General features: G+C 42.1%; 3 protein-coding genes across 6 annotated transcripts; 2 read left to right on the forward strand and 1 right to left on the reverse strand.

The window, feature by feature from the left end:
• Nucleotides 1-492: 492 nt before the first annotated feature.
• Nucleotides 493-4,298, forward strand: RB195_014229 (uncharacterized protein; the record flags this gene model as incomplete). Its single annotated transcript, XM_064204391.1, has 4 exons — nt 493-602; nt 3,357-3,446; nt 4,099-4,184; nt 4,270-4,298. 4 exons carry the CDS (start codon nt 493-495, stop codon nt 4,296-4,298), a joined length of 315 nt encoding a protein of 104 aa, XP_064060272.1.
• A 10-nt stretch (nt 4,299-4,308) lies between these two features.
• On the forward strand, nt 4,309-12,300 carry RB195_014230 (uncharacterized protein; the record flags this gene model as incomplete). 2 transcript variants are annotated; one of them, XM_064204393.1, is made up of 11 exons in its annotated part: nt 4,309-4,319; nt 4,416-4,628; nt 7,121-7,264; nt 7,931-8,117; nt 8,183-8,257; nt 9,691-9,830; nt 9,942-10,067; nt 10,755-10,895; nt 11,338-11,427; nt 12,022-12,109; nt 12,298-12,300. In XM_064204393.1, 11 exons carry the CDS (start codon nt 4,309-4,311, stop codon nt 12,298-12,300), a joined length of 1,218 nt encoding a protein of 405 aa, XP_064060273.1. The 2 variants fall into 2 exon arrangements, with proteins under 2 accessions (XP_064060273.1, XP_064060274.1); XM_064204392.1 differs by lacking the exon at nt 12,298-12,300 and having other exon boundaries at nt 12,022-12,124.
• A 145-nt stretch (nt 12,301-12,445) lies between these two features.
• RB195_014231 (uncharacterized protein) lies at nt 12,446-21,754 on the reverse strand (the record flags this gene model as incomplete). Of its 3 annotated transcripts, none has more annotated exons than XM_064204394.1 (4): nt 12,446-12,549; nt 16,311-16,418; nt 21,451-21,611; nt 21,732-21,754. In XM_064204394.1, the coding sequence occupies 4 exons, from the start codon at nt 21,752-21,754 to the stop codon at nt 12,446-12,448; spliced, it is 396 nt and encodes a 131-aa protein (XP_064060275.1). The 3 variants fall into 3 exon arrangements, with proteins under 3 accessions (XP_064060275.1, XP_064060276.1, XP_064060277.1); XM_064204395.1 differs by lacking the exon at nt 12,446-12,549 and adding an exon at nt 15,848-16,012 and having other exon boundaries at nt 16,267-16,418; XM_064204396.1 differs by lacking the exons at nt 12,446-12,549; nt 16,311-16,418 and having other exon boundaries at nt 21,404-21,611.
• Nucleotides 21,755-24,999: the final 3,245 nt, after the last annotated feature.

Below are 24,999 nucleotides of genomic sequence, written 5' to 3' on the forward strand. Positions count from 1 at the left end.
TGCAGTATTTGTATAGTATTCTGTGCTTCGTTTATTTCCTAAAAGCGAAGCAAAGAATCAGTGATATTATGACAGTTGACACACCAAAATATATTCTCTTTTGTTTTCTATAGTCTTCATTCATCTTTTTCGCAGAATTTCAATGTTCTTCTCCAATATTCATCTTCCGTTACGAAAAACTTCCAGAGCTGTCGAAAATACGTATTATTTATGGGTGATCCCATGTTCTGTCTTCTTTTAAGCTCTCTTTGTGTGATCCACTCCATCAGCGGTGAATCTGGCTTTTCACCTTTTAAAATCTGTTCATGTTCATCCTTTCATATTATTTTATGATAGTTGACACTAGAGTTGGAGGGAGTATATATGTATTCACTCAATAAACATTTTATTCGTTCATTCACGTATCACTATTTGTACCAATGGATCATCACGTACATATAAGCTTTTTTTCTGCAGGTCGATGTCCCTTCCATGCTTCCGATAAGGCATGGAATGTCCCAACGATACTCCACTCTTCGACTTGAGCCAAAATTCAACGCGCAACTTTCTTTACACATTGGAAAACTTCCGAAGGTGATGAATAAGAATTCCGTTTTAACAACGTATGTTGTGTTAGGATGGCGAATATTTTAAGCAACATCAAAACGAGGTTTTTTTAATGAGGGACGACATGAAATGGTTTAACATAACACATTTCATTTCATCATTTCTGCGAACGTGTACAATACGTCTAGCAACTTAACTCTGAAAAGATTTTGTACATTTGCACAAGAGTCTAGGTAGCCCCAAAGTTGCGCCCTATTATTCTGAAACCGTTTAAAGCTTTTGTATTTTCTGCAAAAATTATAGGTAGATATCGAATCGCGTCAAACGAATCGTTAAAAGTTCTACTGTAACTGCCAATTTTTTCCACCTTCGCGTCTGCGATCCCATTCCTTTCTCTTCTTCTCTAGCATCTCGAAAAATAGTCAGTGTTGGTTTGAGCGCAGGAAAAAGTGGAAATATTATACGATTAGTAACGACTGGAACTCCTCTTTTCATTTTTCATTCTTATTTAATTTAATTTTATTTTTAATCTCTTCATGTTCCCAAGTACTTTAGTGAAGCCCACCAGAACATTTTCAACATTGATGGCTCTTTGGAAAATTTCGTCCTACGTGCATTATGTTGTTTATTATGTGCATGGATTTTTGAAAGGTGTTGTTCGCAAAACTTTGCGGAGGCTTAGAAATCAAAAGCCAGAGGTGATATCGAAGGAAAGCTGATAAGAGTTTAGTTTTCTTCTCCTTAGGACTTTCGATAGAGTTTCGTTTAAGCTTTCCTCAGATCATCAATGTATGTAAGTAACCAAATGTCCTTAGATAGTTCCGGTGAGGCACCGACTATTATTCAACAGACGCGTTTCTGAAGAAAGTGTAAGCAACCGGTAGTGAAACACCGAAGTTTTAAAGCATTAATCGAATTGATTGAATTGATGAATTGTGATCTGTAATGATATTGTTATATTCTCTGTATTTGGAACAGAAGTTCCGCACTAGTGGACTAGTGAATATTTCCGATCAAAGGATAAAGTGTGAACAAGGTGTCTGGCTTTAATCAATCCGCTTGGAATGCGTCTCCACGTTCACTTCAATTCAAAATCGTTTGAGGTTACGAACGCGTAACTGGCCTATACAATGACTTGCAGTGGCTAGCCGATGTGTGGAGTCAGTGTTTTTATCCTCCCAGACAAGTCTGGTACCAATTTATCGACCCCGGAGGGATGAAAGGCTTGGTGAGCATCAGGGGGGATTCGAAGCATTGATTGATCATGCGGTCGCAGTGGAACCTCTTAGGCTGTGAACTCTAAAGGCAGCCTTACCGAATGCGGTACACCCTTCCCCAATATTTTCGATTAACATAATAAATGGCTAAAGATGGAAGTTTCGAATTTTCTGTGCCTAGCGATCGCTTTTTCAGTTTTCAACTTTTTCATAGCTAAATTTAAATTTAACTATGCCACTGAATTGTCTCATATCTACATGAAAGTAGTTGTTGCTCCTGGTTTTGTAACTAGGACTCATGAAGTTAGTTTGAGAGAGATCCTATTGTTTTGTAAGGATTCTACATTACATTTCCTGTGGTTCCTAAAATTTCTCCGTGAGCCTAAATTATTCCTGTGGTCTTTTGTTATACCACGTTCTAGAAGAGTAACTTATTTGCAAGTCAAATATGCATTTGCGTTGATATCGACGTAGAAGTAAGGGGACCAGGATACCACCCCTTCGATAAGGCGGATAAAGTGCATGGCGTTGGCCAACCCCAATGGAAATGCGTCTACACGTTCGACTTTAAATCAGAATTGTTTAAGGATTGAGAACGCACGTGCTGACTTGTGATGACTTGCGGTGGCTATCCGATGTGTCTATCTAGCACTAGGGGAATTTCGAAAGAATGATCGATAGTGCAATCAGCAAAAGCCAGCCATCAGCCGAATTTCTTACCTACTGCGCTACATCCGCCCCCCTCTCTTTCAATGCAGTAAAAAAAAACATAGAAACAGAATGAGCATTCCCAATCACCAAATCATGAACATCCATCATTGAACGATCAAACAGCAGCATTAGTAGACTTTTAACCAAGATAAAAATTTTACTGATGAATTATCACGAAACTTTTGAACGAGAGTCGTGATCAATGAGTTCAGTTACCACATAAACTTAGTTGTGCTTTTTGCACATTCATATGATTTTTAAAAGAAAAAAGTCGGAAGTAGTAGAGGCTTGGTTAGTAGATACTTGCTTTGAGAAGCAGTACTTCGGAGCAAAAGTGTTGTCTATAAGATAATGGGAAGGAGTAGAAACAGAGAGTAACACCATGTAGTGAAAGCGTTTATATACTCAGAGTTTTTCGTTTATAAATAACCAGTCTGAAAGTCCGGCTAAAGCCGGATTTCAGAATTTCTGTGGTGTTCGCTTCGCTCTTCTTCACTGATCAATAAAAATTATTAGTAGTTTATTTATTCTCTTTCTCTCTGTAATTCTCTGAAAATAGATTTGTGTTGTTCTAACAACGCCTTCTTCCTTTTTTCCTCTTGTTTATTATAAATAAAGGCGGAAGGTTTCATAGTTTTCTTTCTAAACCCGTCAGTTCCACACTTGGAGAATACTCAAACTTTAGCTTCAAACACGCCTTCGTTCCCAACACAATGTAGACGCGACTTAAAAGTACTACTCGAAGTATGGGTTTTCCTCTTGTTTCTCCCTAACAGTTACCGCAGAATAATGTTTTAACATGAAATGACATGGACGACATCACCGTACTGATAAAGATAGCGTTCCACGTCAGATCACATAAACAGCGTGCTGCTATTTAAGCAGCCGTTTGCACGCGCGTTTCCACTTTCTGAGGAACGGAGGAGTCACAGAGGTGGAAAGCAACGCGGAAAGTGGATACAACTATGAAAAGTTTGTAACGTCCCATTTACCTTTTTCGACATGCACACGAAGTTACTGCGCGATACTTCTACACCATGACAAAGGAATTCGAACCCATTTTATAGCTTTGCGACGCCGGCGCACCAACCCGACGCCCTGGAACCCGTCGACCCCTTTCATACGTATCTGGCGCCGGCGCACCAATCCGACGTCTGTGGACACGTCGCATCCCATTTTATAGCTTTCTGTCGCCGGCGCACCAACTCGACGCCCTGGGACTCGTTGCTCCCCCTTCCATAAGTATCTGGCGCCGGCGCACCAATCCGACGCCGGTGGATCCCCTCTTTTCGAATTTCGTGACTGACACACACACACACACACACACACACACACACACACACACACACACACACACACACACACACACACACACACACACACACACACACACACACACACACACACACACACACACACACACACACACACACACACACACACCACGTGACAGAGTGAGCCCGTTATTATATATATATATATATATATAATATATATTATATATATATCAAGATATCAACATATCATGATTGTTCCAAAGCTTACGATTTTACGATTTCAATTTCCTAGCAAGTACATTTCTCGTTTTATTAGAAATTAAGCTGTAAGTTTTGTTTGCTTTAAGAATTGCTGTATTCTTGTTGGTCACCACTCGAGCAGTCGCGCTGGTTGGAAAAATCGATGACAGCTTTTCAGTAGGGGTGAAATCGGGTACGAAGTTCTTATTGTATCTTTACGAAGGCTGATGATTCTCGTTTACTTGCACCTGGTGTCAAAAAAAACAATCCTTTTCAAGGACTTCCTTCGCCAATCGTGACCTACTAACGTGTGGGTAATGCAAAAAAGGTGATTTGTACGCGCGAATATTATTTACTCGAAAAACGATGAAAAGTAAGAAGAACGCAATGTCGACTCAACACATCAAACTTCCCATTATTTCAGCCTTTATGCACCTATCCACGGTGTCGTTTGCGTGGGACTATGCGTTTTCGGAATCTTAACAAATATCGTGCATGTCATAGTGCTATCACGACCTACTATGAGGAACTCTGCCGTTAATTGTGTCCTCACAGCGGTTGCCATATGCGATATTGGTACAATGGCGTCCTACCTAATCTATATAGTTCATTTCGTCGTAAGAAGACGAACGACATGGTGAGTATTTATTATTTCTTAAGTTTTTGGAATCTGTTCTTTTTTTTAGATAGTAAACTCTTCTTCAAGTTGGTAGTATATTGATCATTTCTTTCTATTTTACTGTATACTGTGACACTCACCACTTGTTTTGTCGTAAAAAGCGAGAAGCGTGATATATTCGAGGAATTAAAGGCAGCATACCAAGAATCTGACCTAGTGAGAGAACCAGCGGGAGAAGCTGGAGATCGTGTTGTAGATTGGAGGACTCGGCATTGTTCCGCTCACCTCTCCCTAAACGTCGTAACCCGCCACACGCCCTCTCCAAGTGTGAGGGTCGGAGATTAATGAGTTCTCCTCACCAGCCTATTCATGTGAAACCAAGGAATAGACTGCTGAGTGGACTACAGTGTGCGCGTTCTAACGTACTTCCTAGGAATAGAAGCTGTTCCAAGCCCTTTTTTTAACAACGATAAGGGAGAGATGAGCGATACCACGCCGAATCCCGAAATCTACAACCTCATAACTAGCTTTTCCCTTCTCCTCTTTTTCCGTATATCTACCTTTTCCCTCACCACGTCGTTCGTATGCTGCCTTCAAGAATCTTCAACGTACGAGGTTTTCGTGTTTTTTCCACAATTTTCACAATTAATGATTTTTACTCTCCCCCATCTCTATTGCCCACTGATATTTTTGTACCTACATCCTGCCAAATCGTACGGCTTTTTCAAAAAAGCTTCGATATGTGAAAGTATTTTTGGTGATTCACAGGATCTGCAAAGTCTGTCAAATCAGTATCTGATCCAGAGATGGGGCCATTACCATGTCACACTTTATGTTCAGGGTATTTGCAGTGGGTGGGAGCCTGTTGTCGGAATGAGGTTTGAGTAGGGCAAAAAAGCGTCTGAAGTGAGCAAAATGACATAGGCTGGCTTACAAAGCATGTAATTAAGAATGAAGAGAGAGAGTCGGTTACATTTGTGTATTAGAGCTGCGCAATTTTTGAAACATGATGTATGAATTACTAGTAGTGTTGCGCTGACTACTCTAGAAGCGCATTTGTGTATAACCAATCCACTCTTCCGGTTTCATTTACGTAATGCAAAATGAGATCTCTTCTATGACTCTAGCTTTATTTGGTTTTCCACTCCTTGTCTCGTACGGGCGCGTGTGACGCAGTCGGTTAGAGGTCCGTTGTAGCCACACGGTCGAAGGTTCGAAACTCCCCTAGTGCAAACCAAGCCTTTCATCCCTCCAGGGTCCATAAATTGGTGCCAGGCTTGTCTGAGAGGACAAAAACACTCACATCGCTGACCCCAGTAAGTCATTGTATAGGTCAACACGTGTTCCAAAACATCAACGATAACGAATTCCAGTAAACGCGTTGGCGCATGCCAAGTGGATTGATACGCCAATGATTTCTCTTTGAATTTGAGTCTCGCACATCCCAAGTAAATGTGTTCGTCTTTTGCTCCGTCATTGAAATGCAAATCTTGAACTCCTTTCGCTTCTGAATATTAGGCAGTATGCGGGTGGTGTTGTGTGCCATTTCCATTTTTACCTTAATTTTTTCTAAGGTTCTGCTTCGCGAACTGGGTACGGCATTTTGATACAGTCTCATGGCGCAGTCTGTTGTTGCTTGAACTACATCTTCAACAAGTTGCATGCACAATGTCCGGAACAAGATGTTAGGTCATAAGAGACGAAAAATACTCATCACAAATTTGTTCATACAATCGGCAAGCCTGCAATTGTTCCTTTATCTCGAAGGACAATTTTCATGATTGATTATTTGTATCGGACCATGTTATTCGCTTTAAAATTTGCAACTCCTTGCGTACGTACCTTGCGAGAAATGCAACATGCTTAAGTCAGTAGCTTTAGAGGATTTCCTAGCTCTCAAAATAACCTCGTTGTTTATCACAAAAAACCACCGTAACCTTATATATGTATGCGAGATTTTTGTTATCCTAGAAGTAGCATACCACGAATCTGATCATCTGGTGAGAAAATCCGTGGAAAAAGTTGAAGATGGGGTTGCAGATCGCGGGGTCAGGGTGGTCCCGCTCCTCTCTCCCTAATCGCTGAGAAAAAGGCGTTGGAGCCGCTTCTTTTATGTTTAGGAACGTTAAAACACGTTCTGCTTCCCTCAGCAGCCTATCCATTGGTTTTACATGAACAGGGTGATGAAGAGACCTCATTAATCTTCCAACACTCGCACTTGGGCGCGACGCGTGGACGATGGTGCGCGTTGCAACAGAAGTCGTCGTTAAAAAAGGGGTCTTCCACTCTATTTTTTTTTTTACGACGATTAGGAAGATATGAGCGAAACCACTCCGAATCGCACATTCTATAACCCCATCTCTAACTTTTCCACGGATTCCCTCAACACGTCGGATTCGTGCTATGCTGCCTTTAGACATCATTATAGTTCCTCAGGAGCAGCGTAGATACAAGAGCATTAGACCTCCTTTGTACAAATTGACGTTCTCCTGTTTAGATATGTATTTCAGCAGCCCCACATTAACCCATGGCTGGATGCTTTTCCTTCTCTGGCACGTTGCACTTAGCATAAACTTGCATACTACTTCATTATGGTTGGCAGTGGCGATGGCTTTCATTCGACGAATGACTTTAAGGGTTGCAAGACTCAATAGGTTTGCGTTTTCAACGTTTGCATTTCACCATACTGGAAACACCGTATTGTGACAATTCTTGGACCAAGAGACTCGACCAGGAGACTATGATCATTGACATCAATATTGCATATTAAATATGTCCATTACATCCACTATTGTATCGTTATCCATTAAAGACATCACCCCACGAATCTGAGGTGGTGCAAATTTCAAGTGGAGTATTCGTATACGGGATGGAAGACTATGGAGAGGAAGGTGATTCCGTCCATTTCTTCCTAATTGCCGTAAAAACGGCCCGGAAGATGCCGCGCCAGCCTTGTGCGGCGCGGCATCTTCCGGGCCGTTTTTTTACGGCAATTAGGAAGAAATGGACGAAATCACCCCCTCTCCATAATCTAATATCCTGTATACGAATATACGAATACCTGAAATCCGTACCACATCAGATTCGTGGAGTGATGCATTTACATATGGTATTTATCGTTTTCTAGAAGCATCTAAGTATGAGTATGATGTAGTAGTATGAATATAAAAATATTGAGATTCCAAAACTCCGGTATAGCTGGTATCCGTACCTTATGTTCTAGTAATTAATTTTTAAATCGCCTGTTTCTTGATCAGTGGTACTTATTTTCAAATTATTTGTTTAACAGTGCATCGTAACGGCATATAACTGTTTTTCAGCACGTGGCAACGTCCAAAGTTCGCATGGAAACTTTGCATTGTGATCTACGTATGCGTGTTTATCATGTGCATACCAAACGTATTCGTCCATGAGATCTCTCTTTACCATGAAGGGGTTTGGCAGCCATCTCCCCGATGCGTAGCACTTTATCCTTCAAACTACTCGGAGCCAATTTATACATTTACTGCAAGGATTACTGTTTTATATTTAATGTAGTTCATATCAATAGAACTTTCCTAATAACAGTTTAGGTTAGCAAACAAGCAACGGCAAATAATTGTAGTCTCTTCAAAATGAACATTTGGATGATTGGGATTGTTTTTAAGGTAATCAAGTTGTTGACTTTTAATATTTGGTGTCGAAATATACTAACAGCGTTCATTTATGGGGAGGTGTTCTTGACGATGAAGTAAGACGTTGTAGAACAGAATACACACTTAGAAGCCCTTTCAATAAAAGACAGCCCCAATTTTCAGGAACGTGCCTGAGCAAATCAAAGAATAACAATTGAATCCGCGCCTTAATTCTATGTAGGTCTCATAGGTCTTTATCGATGCGGTCCTTCTACATCACTTCTGCAAACTTTATTCGAACACTGCAAAAGTCGTGAGAAATTAAGCAAATTCCAAATGAACACTGGAAATTTCTCGTGAAATATAATTTGCTTATTTATAGAAGAGCAGTCGATTAATCTCGAATCTCTTCATCATAAATTATCTTAAAGGCATCACCCCATGAATCTGAGGTGGTACGGATTTCAGGTGGAGAGTTTCTATAGGGGGTCGTATATTATGGAGAGGAGGGTGATTTCGTCCATTTCTTCCTAATTGATGTAGAAAACGATTCGGAATATGCGCGTGCTCAGGCTGGCGCGCCCCAATCGAACTCGTTGTAGAAAATAACGCGCCGGAACGCTTGAAGCCGTATCTTCCGGGCCGTTTTTTTACGGCGATTAGTAAAGATTGGACGGAATCACCCTTCTCTCCATAATCTACGAATCCGTATAGGCATAACTCACCTGAAACCCGCAACACCCCAGATTCGTGGGGTGATGCCTTAAAGAACCATGCGGTGAGAGATACTAGTGAACACTCCAGAGTTCTTTACAACTACTATTGAAACAGGAAGTAGAGTATGCTGACTTTAGTTTGAGGGATTCCACTCGTATGAAATGCACCGGGCAGGCGTGGCGCAGTTAGAGTCTACACGATCGCTCGGAGGTTCGAATCCGTTCTAGTGTTCACCAGGCCATTCATCCCTTCTGGGTCGATAAATTAGTACCAGACTTGTCCATGAGAATAAAAACACTGACTTGACACATCGGCTAGCCACTGCAAGGGTTTGCGAACGTGTAACTGGCTCACTACGGGCAGGTTTAGTGTAGCGGTTAGAGGATCCGCTTCCTGCACAATCGATCGGAGGTTCGAATCCGCCCAGTGCTCACCAAGCCTTTCATTCCGCCGGGTCGATAAATTGGTACCAAACTTGTTTGGGAGGATAATAACACTGACTTGACACATCGGCTAGCCACCGCAAGTCATTGCATAGGCCAGATACACGTTCGTAAAACTCAAACGATTCAGAATTGAAGTGAACGTGGGGGCCTTTATCCCAAGCGGATTGGCTAACGCCGGACACCTTGTCCTTTATCCTTGAGAAATGCACCAATAATAGCATGAAAGTATAGGTGACTATAATCCACTAAAGTCTTGCTAACAGAATTGAGAAGGACTTGCAACGAAATGATTCTTATTTTTAGGTCATTCCATGCATTTTGCTCATGATCCTTAGTTTTGGTCTCGTAAATAAGATACGACAGGCGGAGCAACATCGTAGGAAACTCACCAACGTGAGCCTCAACAATACCAGTGCAGTCGACGCCACCAATTACACGAAGAAGTAACCATTCATTGTGACGTTCTTACCTATCTAGCTTTTTCATTTACATAATAATAATAATACGTGCACTCCAAGGAACGTAGGACATTTGTTAAAATCTCATATTTTAAGGAAATCTTACAAAACAGACAGGACTACAACCATGTTGGTAGTTATACTGGCCGTTTTTCTGATCACAGAATTGCCTCAGGGAGTCATTGCAATTCTCTGCGCCATCTACACTGCAGATGTCCACAAGTAAGCGACAAAGCAAGAAATTGTGTGAATATCATATGCTTACTAAAAAGCAAAACGGATCTGAAAATATTTGCGCACCTCTAAAGGTGACTTACGTTTAAATGTGCAGAAGAAATAGCGAACAGGAATAGAACTTTTTAGCTGATGTACATTCGTTTGCGCCATTTTCAACTAGCTCCTATAAAGGTTACGTGCTCTATGTTGCACTCTTAGTATAGTCGGATCAAAACGACTTAAAGCACGATGCGGTTGCGTAAGCAGCTGCGCTCCTAGCGGTGCGGTAGAGATGGCGGCTGGAAACGACGTGAAATCATCGTGACCTACAGCGGTAGGTAGTGCTTGTAGGGGTCTCTCTTGATCACAATCGGTACGATCTACAGTGCCACTGCCAGCGCAGCCGCTTAAGCAACTGCGACGTACCTTATTTCGTTTTTGACCCTACTATAATTTACAATCAACATTCTGCTCCGTACGATCTGAAGCTATCATGGGCAAGATAGTTTGCATCTTCTACATGTGCGTGGAAATTACATTCTTTCTTCATCTGAAAAAAATCATTTAAAGCTTTATGTCTAACGAAAGTGAGTTTTTCATCTAACTTGGAAGCAAAGAACTGATGAAAAGACATTTCAGCATGCTAGTCTTTTCATGAACCTAATTTTGTTATCTACAGGATGCTGTTTTCAGGTACCTGTATTTTCATTTGGGTGACATCTTGGATCTGCTCTCACTCCTTAACTCATCTGTGAATTTTGTGCTGTACTGTGTTATGTCTTCTCGCTACCGGCAAACATTCTGGATGGTGGTTCTTCCCGCAAAAGCGCACTCGTAAGTTTTCGTTTTTTTTCGCTATTTGCGAATATGTTGTCGTGTTCCTTTCAAAGGGCAGTTGAAAAGATAAAATGAGCTATCTGAAAGTAGTTCCTAACTATAAAAATCATCAGATTCGAATCCAACCTCTTAGACGTTCCAGTGATCAAAAAAGAATTCTAAATGCTTTTCCAGCCATTTTTAAAGAAATGCTATTTCACCAGCCGCGCATTGGATGGTAAAAGAATGTGTTAAATGATTCATTTTAAAATTCGATCCTCATTTGTTGTACATCCACTTATTTCTTTTCGCTCTCCTGAAATCACTGCTTGATTGCACGTTTTAGAGGATTTTGAAAATTATATAGTGCAAAGTCTCTCTTCCCTCTCTCTTCTCTCTCTAAACCTTTAGAAGTTGTTAGAAAATTCACACCGAAACGGAATTATTCAGACTTTTTCAGATCATTTATAACCAAACAACAAACACACACTCAAAGCAATTTCAATTTCACTCAACTCCCTATTCAGAGGAAGAACAGCAATAAAATAAGGTAAGCATGAAGAGTTAATGATTTCAAAAAGATTAGTTCCTGCCAAATGCTATTTCGAAACTTCATTTGCTCGCGGTCAATGTTAATTATAGTTCAAATTCTTCCGATCAGAATTTCAAACTTTTGAAACGAAATGAAAGCGTGAAAAAGTAGCTAAGTTACATGGTACAACAATGTCGATCACCGCCGCCCGCTCTATACTTGTCAAAAAGCAGATTTCGGAACAACTTGTATATCAAACTTTCCTTCCTGGGTCGATAAGTGGTTATCAGGTTTGTCTGGGGAGGAAATTGATTCGAGATACTGACTCATTGCATGGACCAGAATCGTGAATCTCAGGCGATTCTGAATCGAAGAGCGCGCGTTGCCACATTCTAAGCGGATTGAGTAACGTCAGAAACTTCGGGCTTTTATTTTATGCAAACAAATTAATAAAAGTAACATCCAGTATGAGATCCATAAGAGCCAAGACGACGCAGGGTTTATAGTCAGTCAACCATTTCTTACGAATTCGAAAATTAATATGAAATCAACTCTGAATCTCTGAATCCACGAGCAAGCCATCCTATCACCACTGCCGAAATAAGTTTTCAGGAACAAGGAGTACGCCCCATTGGCGACCGAAGCCGAAGAACAGCGAGACGAATGCATGAGTGCAGGCTCAGACGACAGCCGAGAACGGGTAGAACAGCTTTAATACGTGTATTCTTGACAATTGTCTGTAAATTTTGCATTCTCTTGATAATCGTTTTCAAGTGCAGTACTGCTCAACGCGGTAAAAAAAGTTCTATGATTTGCGGGGTGACCCATACGTCACTGATTCATATGGGTTTACTTTGTGTTCAGCTTCCTTATGAATTTTTCGTTCAGTGAAAAATTCTTCATTGTGTTTTGATCTCTTCTGCTTTGAATCTCATTTGTAATATGGTGAATTGTGAATCTTCATTTGCGATTAAATGTTTGTTGAAAGGTGAGCTCAGTAATGCTCATTTCGCCGTAATTAAAAATAAACAATGTTTCAGCGCTTAGTGTATTTTCCAAAGCGAGAGGATTCTGTCAGCAGCGCTTTACATTTGAAAAGGACAGACATTCGCAACCTCCAAGCAGCCAAAAATAGTGGCTCTGAACAGTAGCCCTTGTCCAGGTAGTGTCATCATCAATAGTCTGCTAAACTGTCTTAAAGACAGCGTATCACGAAACTGACGATGTTGGGGTCTCTGTGGGCAAAGAAGAAGTCTTTGTGTTTAAATTACAACTATAAGCATAGGTCCACTCGGCTCCCCGTAATCGTTCTGAAAAACGACGTGGGATGCGACGTTTGTTGTTACGAGCGTGTACGTGAAGGCGCGTCGCCCTTGTGCACCCCACTAGCGAGCGGTCGAAAAGCACTGAGGTCTCCTCAGCAGCCTTTTCATTGGTTTTACTTGAATAAGCTGCTGAGAATATCACTTGAGTAAAAGGTGTGGTGTTTCTAAGTTACCTCATAGGAACAAATGCTACAATCGCGAATGAAAATGTTTCCCATGTCATTTTTCGGGGCGATTAGGAGAACTTGACCAACACCACCCTCACACTCATAATCTGCATCCCGAACTCTATATTTGCCTATTCATGTTTGCCGCGATTTTCGCAGCTTTTGAATGAATTGTTTGAATGAAGTCAAGTGTGAAAATAGGTTCAGTGTAAGTTCTTTTTCCAAAGATGTCAATCAAATTCAATCTTTCTCAATCATTTTTTAATTCAAAAAACTTGTTGCTCGACTCAAAACAATTAACTTCGATGCCAAAAAGTAACAAAACAGTGAATTATATAAAACAGAAAATTTTCATTTTGAGGATTGCGCCCGGTATTGATTAAAATCCAACGTTGTTTGAAAAAAACATAAGATCACCATTGTCACAATCAATAAACGTTTTGGTTAATTTTGGCAGCTGAACTCGACTAAGGTTACCGACGACGCACTACATGCCGATGCGCACTGCATGAAGATGGAAGATTGGAAAGGCATCTTCGAATATGACCGACTGCTATAGCACTCTTTGAACTGGATTTCAAACTAACAACAGAAATTTTGTAAGTTTACCGTTGCGTGCTTGCAATGAAATAAACAAGAATATCTTGCCAGAGGGCCCGCACGTCTAGTGAAGACGGGCCATCTAAGTATCTAAGTATGTATCTTGCCAGGAAGTCTAGAAGTTTACGATTTCTTGCAAACAGCGCTTTATTGTACCATTAGCTAGTGAAAAAACACTTTATATTTGCGTTGGTATCTCATAGTATTTGTTCTATCACTGTGTAGTATTTGTTCAATTAAGAGGCAGGAGTTCAAGCATTCTTCTACCATTGAATGCTGTTATCCAGCGTTCTAATATACGGAGACTCCTAAATATGAGTAATTACTGCGCCATAAATTATAAGCTATGAATTTCAATTAATGTGATGAATTTTCCTCTGAAGCATTTGCGTTTAGTTTCCTTGCAATTTGCTGAACAAAAAAAAAAACATCTCTGAGCAGTTCCAGCATTTATAACACAAACCCCCAAACGAAGCTCCCTCTGGCTTAGTTCTTCTCTACAAAATTGCGAGACTTCAAGACAGCAGCTTTTCAATTTCAAGAAACGTTTTTGACTCATCAGAAGGGGCAGTGAATTTTCTTTTATTGCAACTATCTTGGACCAATCCATTCTACGCTTTTAACCGAGTGTCAAGGAAAGCCACAACGCGACTGTTTCTCTGCGCTGATTTAAATAGAGGTGCACATGCACCTTCTTGTTGTTAAACACGAACGCTAAAAAGAAAACACCGCGATAGGTGGTAGTACCTTGGATGGACACATCAACGTCGTCGTACGAATTGAGTGATACCGCAGCGTCTTTCTTCCGGCTGGGTCTAAAAGAGAGTTCCACAGGAGCTTTGCTAGTACAGCATTGCCATATTTACTGAGGTGGAACAGATTCGATGCATACATCATTTCGTTGTACTCACCAGCTTTCTAAAACGAATACTTTTCAGAAGTCTAGTTATTCCGTGTATTGTTGCAGCGTAAATGCGAATAAAAGATGTTGTCGGTTCATTATAAAAATCTAGAAGTGACAACACCTCTGTGTTGAACCAAGGATGTTAGATAAGCTGCTCTTTACTCAAATAGTCTCAAAAAAGAAGAAAAGAAGCCACAAGCAATTCAACACTTTTATCATTTTGACATTGCTTTGTACAAATACAAGAGGTGACTTTAACGTCATCTTTTTACCTTCAGAATGTCATTCTCTTCTGACAACTATGTCTTCAACTTGCAAACCTAGTTAGTTGTCTCTATTGGCAATGTAATAGAATATAAATCAAAAAACTATATAGAAGATTCATTTGTACCTTTTCTGTTTCTATTCTTTGTGGAGAGATTAAACAGCATCGTAGAACCCAGTACGTTTGAATATCTCAGGCTACTCACCCAGTTTTTGTCTACTCTACGCTAGAAAAATCTCACATGGTACGCGGTCTTGCAGTCCAGCTGCATTAATATCAAACCCTTCACTTTGGTGCTGCACAAGAGCGAAAATTCCTCGATCGGGCCAAAAACCCCTCAACAACGCTTACTACGTACGTGGCGCTGAGTCAATTTTGCGAAAATGTGCCCAACAATTGTGTCGTGTAGTACATTTAGGAATGACCTCTGAATAGTTAGCGGGGTGAGTGCTCCAGTTCGAACGTTGGCGGCACGTTCATAATAGAAGTTTTCGGCGTTAATAGATTGTTCACAGAAAGCAGGCAAGGTAGTAATATTGGCGATGATTGTGCACTGATTCTACTTGAATCTTAGACGCAAATCTTGAGTGCAGGATGCAGGGCAACAAATTTAGTATTCATGATGACTCTGTACATAGGTCAAAACAGGATGTCTAAGGTGGTGGAAGACTAAAAAAAACTTTTTGTTGATAAATGCGCTCATTTGGCCTCTGCATCATTTGTGAGAGGGAGTGGTTACTAAAAAGGTTGCGAAGTTCTCAGTAATGAACTTCCAGTTACGCTGTATGCTTTGGAACAAATCAAGTATTAATGCACCACTATTTGTGCATGTCTTGCTCGAAGATAACCCACCTACTAAACGCACTAAACTCTAGAGAATTTAAATAGAGCGATATATGCGACCAAGAAGGTGTGACGCATGTGTAGGTCACATTGTCCCTTACGCTCTAAAATGCGTGACCTACCCCCAGGTTCAGTCGCCAAAAGGTGACATTTTTTGTAGCTACATCAACTTGTTTGTCAAGCATTCTCTAGAAAGCATCTCAATTACAGATAGCAGTTGATTAATTGTCATTTCAACAACTCAGCGACGTTTCTTATTTATTAGGGTGTTCGGAAAGTATCTGCCGAAATAAGGCAAAATTTCAAAACAACACAACTTTTTAACAACAGTTTATTATACGACGAAATAATCTCCATCAACATCGACAACCTTCTGCCAACGTCTCACAAGATCACGGATTCCTCTGACGTAGAACTTCGGCGACTTGAAGGCGAAGAAAGCCCGAAGGTCATTTTTGAGGTGGTCACGATCATCGTAGCGCTTCTCTTCCAGGTGATGCTGAAAGGATCGGAAGAGGGGTAGTCGCTCGGGTCCAGGTCCGGGCCGTACGATGGGTGCGGTAGAACTTCCCATCCGAGCTCCAGAATTTTCTGGGAAGTGACAATGGTGCCCAGTCAGTCGAATCTGCCGCTTCTGGAGAGCAGCTGGGTGCAAATATCCAGGCGTCTTTGGCGGTTGCCATCGCCCAATGCATGTGGGAGCCAGTGACCGAGCTTTTTCGCCATTCCAACGGATCGCAATCTATCGCTCACGGTGGACAGCGAACAGGCAAAACTGGCAGCAAAATACCGCACACCTTCACATGGATGCTGCTCCGCCAGATTTTTCAGTTCGTCGAACGATATTGCAGTCGGTCGACCAGAGCGAGGCTCATCTTCGAGTTTCTTGTTTTCGGCTTTGAAGCCTGGAACCAGGCGCGCACAGACCGCTCAGAAGGGGCTTCAGTGCCAAATACTTGACTTAAGTTTCGATGGGCTTCACTAGCGGGGTAGCCAGATTCAAACTCGTAAATGAGTGTGTGTAGAATATGGGTGGAATGTTCGACCACTATAGCATGAAATAGGCAAGGAAGAGGGAGCCAAATATGTTATGTGTATACAAGCGGTAGTGTTCTTATATAATATATTTAAAACGGGAGCTTCCAGAACATCTCAAAAAATCTGCGCTACTGCGAAATTTTCGGCAGATACTTTCCGAACACCCTAATACAAAAGCAACTTTTTACAACGATAAAATTTTCACGCCAGATCTAAACCAAAAAATGGAAATATGATACATACAAAAACGCAGAACGATGAAACAAATAAATATGGGCCACTAACCGAACGAAGAACATTGAGCACGTTGTCCGTAAAATCTTGAACAGTTACTGCGAAGTCTTCGGCTTCAAAGATCCGGCAATTCTGGATTTCGTACACAGCCTGGTTAAACGCAGAAGTTGTCTCAGCATAATTGTGACTTGCCATTTCAAAAATAGAACCTATTTGGAAATGCTGCTAGTTTTGCCGGAACAAAAAGAAACTAAGTTTGGTTATATGCTGGATCTTAATTTTGCATCCAGATAAAAATTCTTAAAAAAAGTCCGATGCAAAATAATTGCCCATGAATCTACTTGGTCGCATCAGTTGTATATACCAAAAAGCAAACCTTCCTATATCCAGATACTAGAAATTCGCGAGCTTTTCGCCATCGTTTTCTTTTCCAACATGAAATTTCTGCTACGGAATATTGATAGTCCCTAAAATAGTATACAAACGAAAGAAAAATTCACAAGGTTATGGACACAAATGAGTTTAGAAGGGGCTATCACCGTTTTTCTGCTACTTTCGCAGCTACATTTCAGCTTTTTTTAGTGACACATGCATATTCGAATGGATTGACAAACGATGTGCCTTTTTATTGATGGAATAATTACCGCTTGATAATGACTACTACTTTGTGTTCAACGCTATCAAGAAGCGCCTTCGCATGACTGTCGCTGGAATCTAATTTTTGTAAGTGCTCAAGCAGCAACGATGTTTAGAATGCTATCATAAGTCGGTTTTTTTAATGCCCAACTCAACACGCTGATTTCAAAGAGACCCAACCAGCTGGCGGTTATCGTCCGAATTCATGTATCAATCCAAAAATCATGAACCGAAAATCTGAACCGGTCTGGAGGTCTCGCTAGATTCCGATCATCCTATCACCATTCATTTCTTCAGTTTTAAGATACGGTTCCGAAAGGAGGTCGAGGTGTTCTACCTCAACCACAGAACGGTATAGCAGTTCTTAAACCGAGGATGCAGAAGAAACCTCCGCCAAGGTTTGATAAATGTTGGAGTACGGATTAAGAAGAAGCTCAATGACTCCGACTTCTCCACCAGTTGTATTCAGGACGGTGCAGAGAAAACGCTCCCCGCTTTGTTGTCAAAGAGAAAGTTTGCCTTTGCACCTACGGATACCAGATCCACGTACAATTTTGTTTGTGTCACCTGCACTACTACTGGTGATCAAAAGCAGAAGAAAGAGCCAGCGAGGATAAAGATGCGTCATCAGCCTAAAAGTGATCGCGAGAACGAACACACGTGGAAAGCAAAGGAGTTTGAAAAGGCGTAGGACGAGAGGAAGCCCGGAAGTGCTATGTCTGTGCTCTACTGACACAGTATAGCTGCAAAATGAGATGTTCGCCTGATCTAAACACTGCTAGCAGAGTCGGTGTCGGGGAGGCAACTTCACTCACATCGACGAAACATTTCGACCCCTTGCTGTACCGACAAGCGGAACCAATCCCTGAATGTGAGCATGCCCAACAAAAAAGTAGTGGTAAAAATAAACGGTAAACATAGCGCTGAAGTGCTAACGTCTCTTTCTCCGTCTGAGATTTAGTGAGATGGCGAATATCATTCGTTTAATATGGATTGACGAAAGGATGCATGACTCGTGAAAACACAGTATCATAATTCCACCCGCAAGAAGTTATCTGTCACGGAACCTAAGAACTACCAGAGAATACCTTTGCTGCGTGCAATATGCAAGGTCCTGGAGCGGACCTTGCAGTGTTGGAGAGTCGTCGACCTTGCATCGAAATTAGCAGCAGCCAGCGGTGTACTTCATCCTGACAAATGCAAGCAGGTGTAAACCTACTCAATTCCCTCAATAAGAATCACGGTAGGCGGACAACTTACTAATTTCGTGAATGAGTTATATTGAGGCTTTGGTTAAAAAACTAAGGCAGCTACGAGAGGGGAATTCAGCAAAGATGCGCTAAGGTCAGTTCTGCAATAAGCTCTTAAACGAGGTGCCTGTGTTCCATAACCATCGCTAACGGAGTCAAGCTGCGAGCCTATCTGCAATTTGTCCTATCATGATGTAAGGATTAGAGACTTGGGCAGCACCGTCGAAGACGGAGAATCTTGACAGCGGGGAGAGAAAGCTGCTCAGGCGACGGTTAGGCTATTTTGGCCGATGAATGGAGTGCTCTGATGAAGAACTTTACTATGGTGTACCGGCCGATGAGACGAGAAAAAATTAACACGTTAGCTCACCCTCTGAAGTGGTCGCAAAGAACAGTCTTCGCTTCCTTTTTACGTTTACAACGAGACTGTTAGTCCACTTTTTTCAAGTTGCCTTGAGGATGGTCCCAAACGAGATAAAGGAAAATCTTGGCATTGACAGGCAGCAATCGAGAGCAACGTTTCGGAGAGTAACAGCGAAATGTGAACTGTGTGTGAGCTTCTGCGGAAGAACGAGCAAGATGGGCTCAAATATGTTCAAGGGTGACTCATTTTGGTGAAGCTCGGATAAGCCGAATTAAGCCATTATATCATAACCATCGTAGTTCCCGCTCCGTTTCTTACGACGATCACGGAGAGATGAGCGGAACCATCCTTGATTCCGCTCATCTCTCCGTGATCAACAACCCCAACTCTAGATTTTTCCGCATATTTCTTCACCACGTCAGATTCGTGGTATGCAGTCTTTAAGTCAAATGATGGAAGAGGAACGATATATGTTTTGAGCCATTTCATTTGCTGAGGAAACAATTTCACGCAGTTTTAGCCAGGTCATGTTACCATCTTGAGCTTGCACAAGGCAAACAAGAACAGGATAGCACATATTCAGTATTTTTCAAATCTATACTTATATTATCACCTCAGTTATTTTCTTTGCCTACGAAACCAACTTTTTAATCACATATCGTGCTCCAATAAAAACATCGGAATTCCACATTGGCATTATTGCCAAGATTGTTCGTGGTAAGGATTGGCGGAGAATTGATATGGCATCTTTGAGATTCCGCTTGAACTTCCAAGGAGTTGTGGCTTTCTGAAAATGCAGAGAGTATCTTCTGAAGGAAAGCAGGCGGATAAATCGACGTGAATCTTTGCTTCCTGAAACTAAAGTTAACAAAGATTGTTTTGAGAACCAATATTTTAAAAGCAGCATAAAACGACTCTGACCTGGTGTCAGAATCACCCCTGATTCCGCACTCTTCAAACGCACCTCTAAATTTTCCGCGGTTTCCTCACTACGTCAGATTCGAGGCATGCTGCCTTTAAGATTCCCAGATCGTTCACTAATAGGAGTGCTTTCATCGATGTCATACCTCCAGTCACATGTTGTGCGTATGAAACAACGTTAAATACGAAAATGCAACAGAACCCCTCATTTAATCTACCCTTAGATGATTTGTGCTTTAGTTAACATCAGCGTTTCTAACACGGTTGTTCTAAAACTTGCTATTGTTTTTTTAGCTGCAAGAATCTGCTTGATACCCAGCAAAATATCAGAATAATTAAGACCTTATTACCTGAAGAACAAAAATCTAATACCCAGATTTAGGATTTAGAAAGAGTTCTATAGCTGGAAACCAAGCTTTCCTATTACGTGGCTGTGGCTGTTGGGAGAAAGAGAACTGCTGGGACTTGCCTAAATGGGGTTTTTTATCTTTAGAATTTTGGGTTATTTTTTTCAGGTTTTAGCGTGAGCACGTTCTTTTTTTAACGTAAAAGCATCGTTGTTCATACAGTGAGCAGTTGTGTGAGGACACTAAAATAATGTAATTATTTGCGTTTTCCACGCCATACTCCACCGCCTAAAACACCTAACCGTTAGGTTAGGCGGCATCATCCCTTCATCCTCCAAAGATCACCACAGCATCCAAATTTGACAGGCAGATCGATAGAAGGTAGATAGTCGTCTGAACAGTGTTCTCTCCATGCAATTCAACTCTATCTTCTTTTTCTTTTTAGTACCTTGGATGACCGCGATGGCCGTGAGTGTTATAGTTTCTCACCTTCGCGCCCTTATTTCTGGATGTGCATTAGTCTTAAAGGATCTATGCCATGTAAGGTAAAGTTACCTAAAAATAACAAGGAAGATAGATTTCTTATCTTATTTCAGGGCTTCCTGAAATAAGATCACAACCACAGTGAATGGATTAACGAGATTCCCGCTGTCCCTAACTACTATCTAGCGAAACCACAGCCAAGGGAACGGGCTTGGAAAAAATAGCGGAGAAAGAAGTTTTTGGCGCCGGCACGCCAATCCGACGCTGGTGGACCCGTCGCACCCCCTTCTATAGGTATCTGACGCCGGTGGATCCATCACACCCTCTTCTATAGGTACCTGGCGCCGGTGGACCCGTCGCACCCGCTTCTATAGGTACCTGGCGCCGGCGGACCCGTCGCACCCCCTTTTAGAGGTTTTTGGCGCCGGCGCACCAATCCGACGCCTGTGGACCCGTTTTACACCATTTTATAGCTTCCTGGCGCCGGCACACCAATTCGACGCCTGTGGACCCGTCGCACACCCTTCTATAGGTATCTGGGTGTACTTACAACGCTAGAACAGCGTCCACAGACCTGACCTGCATGCCCTTCTCGGAGCTGCAGAGCGTATCAAATTTCACGTGATTGCTCTGCAGGAGTCCAAGTGCAGAAGGAGCGACGTACGACATGCGAACACTTGCCATTCGTGGAGAGAAGGTTCCGTCGCGAAATGTAGGCGGTGTTGGTTTTGTTGTGCACCCATCTTTGGTTTATCTTGTCGATTCTCACGAGATCCTGTCATCTCGTCTGCCCATTCTTCGCCTCCGCCCTCTGCGCCAAAAACCCTGAAGTCTTGAATTTGTACTACTTGATTTTGTGTTTTAGTATCCAATACTGTAATAATTTCAATGCACGAATTCCAGTGTAAGTTTACTGAAAGTCCCTCAAAAGATCGTTCGGCCTACCAGTCGTATCTCAATGGAGCCATTCTACTTGCAGCGAATTCAAGCAAAGTTCATGAGTAACAGAGCTAATGACAAGTATGTTTACTTTTACTTGTGGAGTTTGCACCTACCGAGTCGGACAATATGTGCATATAGCGAGGTTTGCCATTTAGTCGCACTGTTTGCGAGTAGTTGGATGTCCTGAAAGCCTCACCAAAAAGAACGTGTACGCCTGATTTGCGCGGAAGAGGCCGATGTGGTCATACATCTGATGCGCATTGATTACTACATGAAATCCAAAGGGAGGACATGAAAGCAAGAAAGTAACGTAGGCAGTTGAGGTGCTAAGGTGGGAGAGAGGGCCAATTCACTTGTATCTAAACTTACACCCGGCTGCGGGAATCTCTGATTCTTGGGTCAATGCCAACGCGCCGAGAAATTAAAAGTGGTGTAGTAGGTAATTAATTGCTCTGCTATATCAGAAGAAAGCTAGAAGGCGAGTGCTATACGGTGCATCACGTACGATTACCATAAAACAAGCGAGGAGAATATTACAATAAACCCTAAACCGGCCCCCAAATTGCCCCATTCAGCGCATTTGGGCACGTTAGAGCGCATATCGTTGTCACAAGGCTTCACCCTCACAGCGACTTAACTCCACGGGCCCCCACATTGCCCCGTGAATTGCTAAATGAGGAAGATTTCAATTGATTTTTTTTTGGTTTTCTCTAGCGAATAGCGTCTAGCCGGCTATCGCTTTTCTTTTTTCTTTCGGTCCCTTGTTTACAATCATTGTAACGAGTTGACGGGAGTGGCACAGTCGGATAGAGGTCCGCTGCAGCCACATGATCGATGGTTAGAAATCGGCCTGGCGCCTAGTCCAAGCCTTTCATCGCTTCAGGTGCCAGAAATGTCTGGGAGGATAAAAACACTGAGTTGACACATCGTCTAGCCCCGCAAGTCATTGTGTAGACCAACACGCGTTCCAAAACCCCAACGATCACGAATTGCAGTAAAACGCGCTGGCGTATCCCAAGCGGATTGGTACGTCAATGACTTTATGCTTTCATTTTTATTGTACCGAGCAGGCTTCTTTCATTGAAGAGAGCAAACAAGTGGGGAGGGATATCGAAGATCCATTTCTGCCTGTGATGAACAGAGATACATCTATCTGCAAACTTCTCATCTCATCTCATCATCATCTCTACAAGACAAAATAACAGTGAAAGCCTTCTCAAACTGAAACCGGTATATTGTAGTCCTCTCAACTTGAAGGCATCACCGCACGAATCTGAGATGGTTTCCTGAGGATATCAGGTGGAGTATTCGTATACGGGATCGTAGATTATGGAGAGGTGGGTGATTTCGTCCATTTCTTTCTAATTGGCGTAAAAAAAGGCACGGAAGATGCGACGCTTGCACACGGTTGGCGTGCTCCAATCGAACTTCTTGTAGAAAATAGCGCGCAGGAACGCCCGAAGCCGTATCTTCTGGGCGTTGTTTACGGCAAATAGAGAGAAGTGGACGGAATCACTCTTCTCTACTCCTCTCTTCATAATCTACTATCCCGCATAAGAATACTCCACCTGAAATTCGTTCAACCTTCAAATTTTGAACAAGTGTCCTGACATTTGTATCAGGACCCCAATTGTGTGTTGTTGTTATGCTGTACTTTGTGCACAGTATCATATATCCGTTATACAAACTTTTGGCATTGTAAAGAGTTATAATTTGGCGGTCATCTTATCGAGATGACCACCCACGAAGTTTGTTTATTCATCGATTGCTGATGAGGCTATCTATTTTATTAATGACCGCCCACAACCGGGCATTCCTGTGTATTTGGCTCCCAGTGAGCACACCGTCGTTCGCCTACCAAGAAGTTGTCACTACCACTGAACCATATGTATTCTGAGGCATTAGCCTTAACGCTCGACTAATAGGGCAATAAGAAAGAATTATATAACTCCTTCGCACCATTACAACAAGTAAAAAACTTCTACTCTTACAAAGTATCATATTAATCCGATATTGTCTTTCAAATAGCTCCTACCTATAAAAATCAGCTGGCGCTGTCATTTTCGCGGTATACAGTTCTAATTGACTCTTACCTTTGCTGATGGATCCTGACAGTTGAGCCTACCCAGATCGTAAGTACCAACAAAGATGCATACAAGCTTCCATTCTTTGTATAAATTCGACTAAAATAAAATTTGAAGTTAGCCAGAATGGTTTAGCGAACATACATTGTGGTCCAAAAATACACTCCATAGTTTGCATCGAATTAAAATTAAGGAATATTAGTGTATTTGCCTGATAGATCTCAACGATTTGCATAACTTAAAATCTGAAAACGAGCAATCTCTTTACATGTCCTAAACATATTTATCTGAAAGTGCGAATGTGGGGCTTTTTTCGCGGAAGGCGAAAAAAGGCATTCATCGAGTTTATTTAATAAGAAACTAATCTCTGTTCTAACATCTTCCAGTTGATAATTTTTAATGCCACTCAATAACCGATTTAATAATACGCACATAAATATCATGATATATAATAACGAGCTTAGTCCGTGTGTGTGTGTGTGTGTGTGTGTGTGTGTGTGTGTGTGTGTGTGTGTGTGTGTGTGTGTGTGTGTGTGTGTGTGTGTGTGTGTGTGTGTGTCTGTGTGTCTGTGTGTCTGTGTAACTAACTAACAGATACCTATAGAAAGGGGTGGGACGGGTCCACCGCCGCCAGATACCTATAGAAGGGGGTGCGACAGATCCACCGGCGGCAGATACCTGTGGACCCCCTTCTATAGGTATCTAGCGCCGGTGGATCCGTCGCACCCCCTTCTATAGGTATCTGACGCCGGTGGATCCGTCGCACCCCCTTCTATAGGTATCTGGCGCCGGTGGACCCGTCGCACCCCCTTCTATAGGTATCTGATAGGCACCCCTTTCTATAGTCAGATACCTATAGAAGGGGATGCGATGGATCCACCGGCGGCAGATACCTGTGGAAGGGGATGCGATGGATCCACCGGCGGCAGATACCTGTGGAAGGGGTGCGACGGGTCCACCGGCGTCGAAATAGTGCGCAATAACTTCGTGTGCATGACGCAAAAGATAGGTGGTTGTAGCCGTTTCAAAGCCGTGGCCACGGGCGCTTTGCTTTATGCCCTATATGACTCTTCCTTGTGTTCATTTCCTTCTTCGTTCCCCTCAAGTTGGTAGCATGCCGCTCTCAGAAAGTGGAAACACGCATGCAAACGGGTGCTTAAATAGTAGCAAGATGTTTATGTGGTCTG

Source organism: Necator americanus, chromosome V, assembly GCF_031761385.1.
Source record: "Necator americanus strain Aroian chromosome V, whole genome shotgun sequence".
Classification (NCBI taxonomy): Eukaryota; Metazoa; Nematoda; class Chromadorea; order Rhabditida; family Ancylostomatidae; genus Necator; species Necator americanus.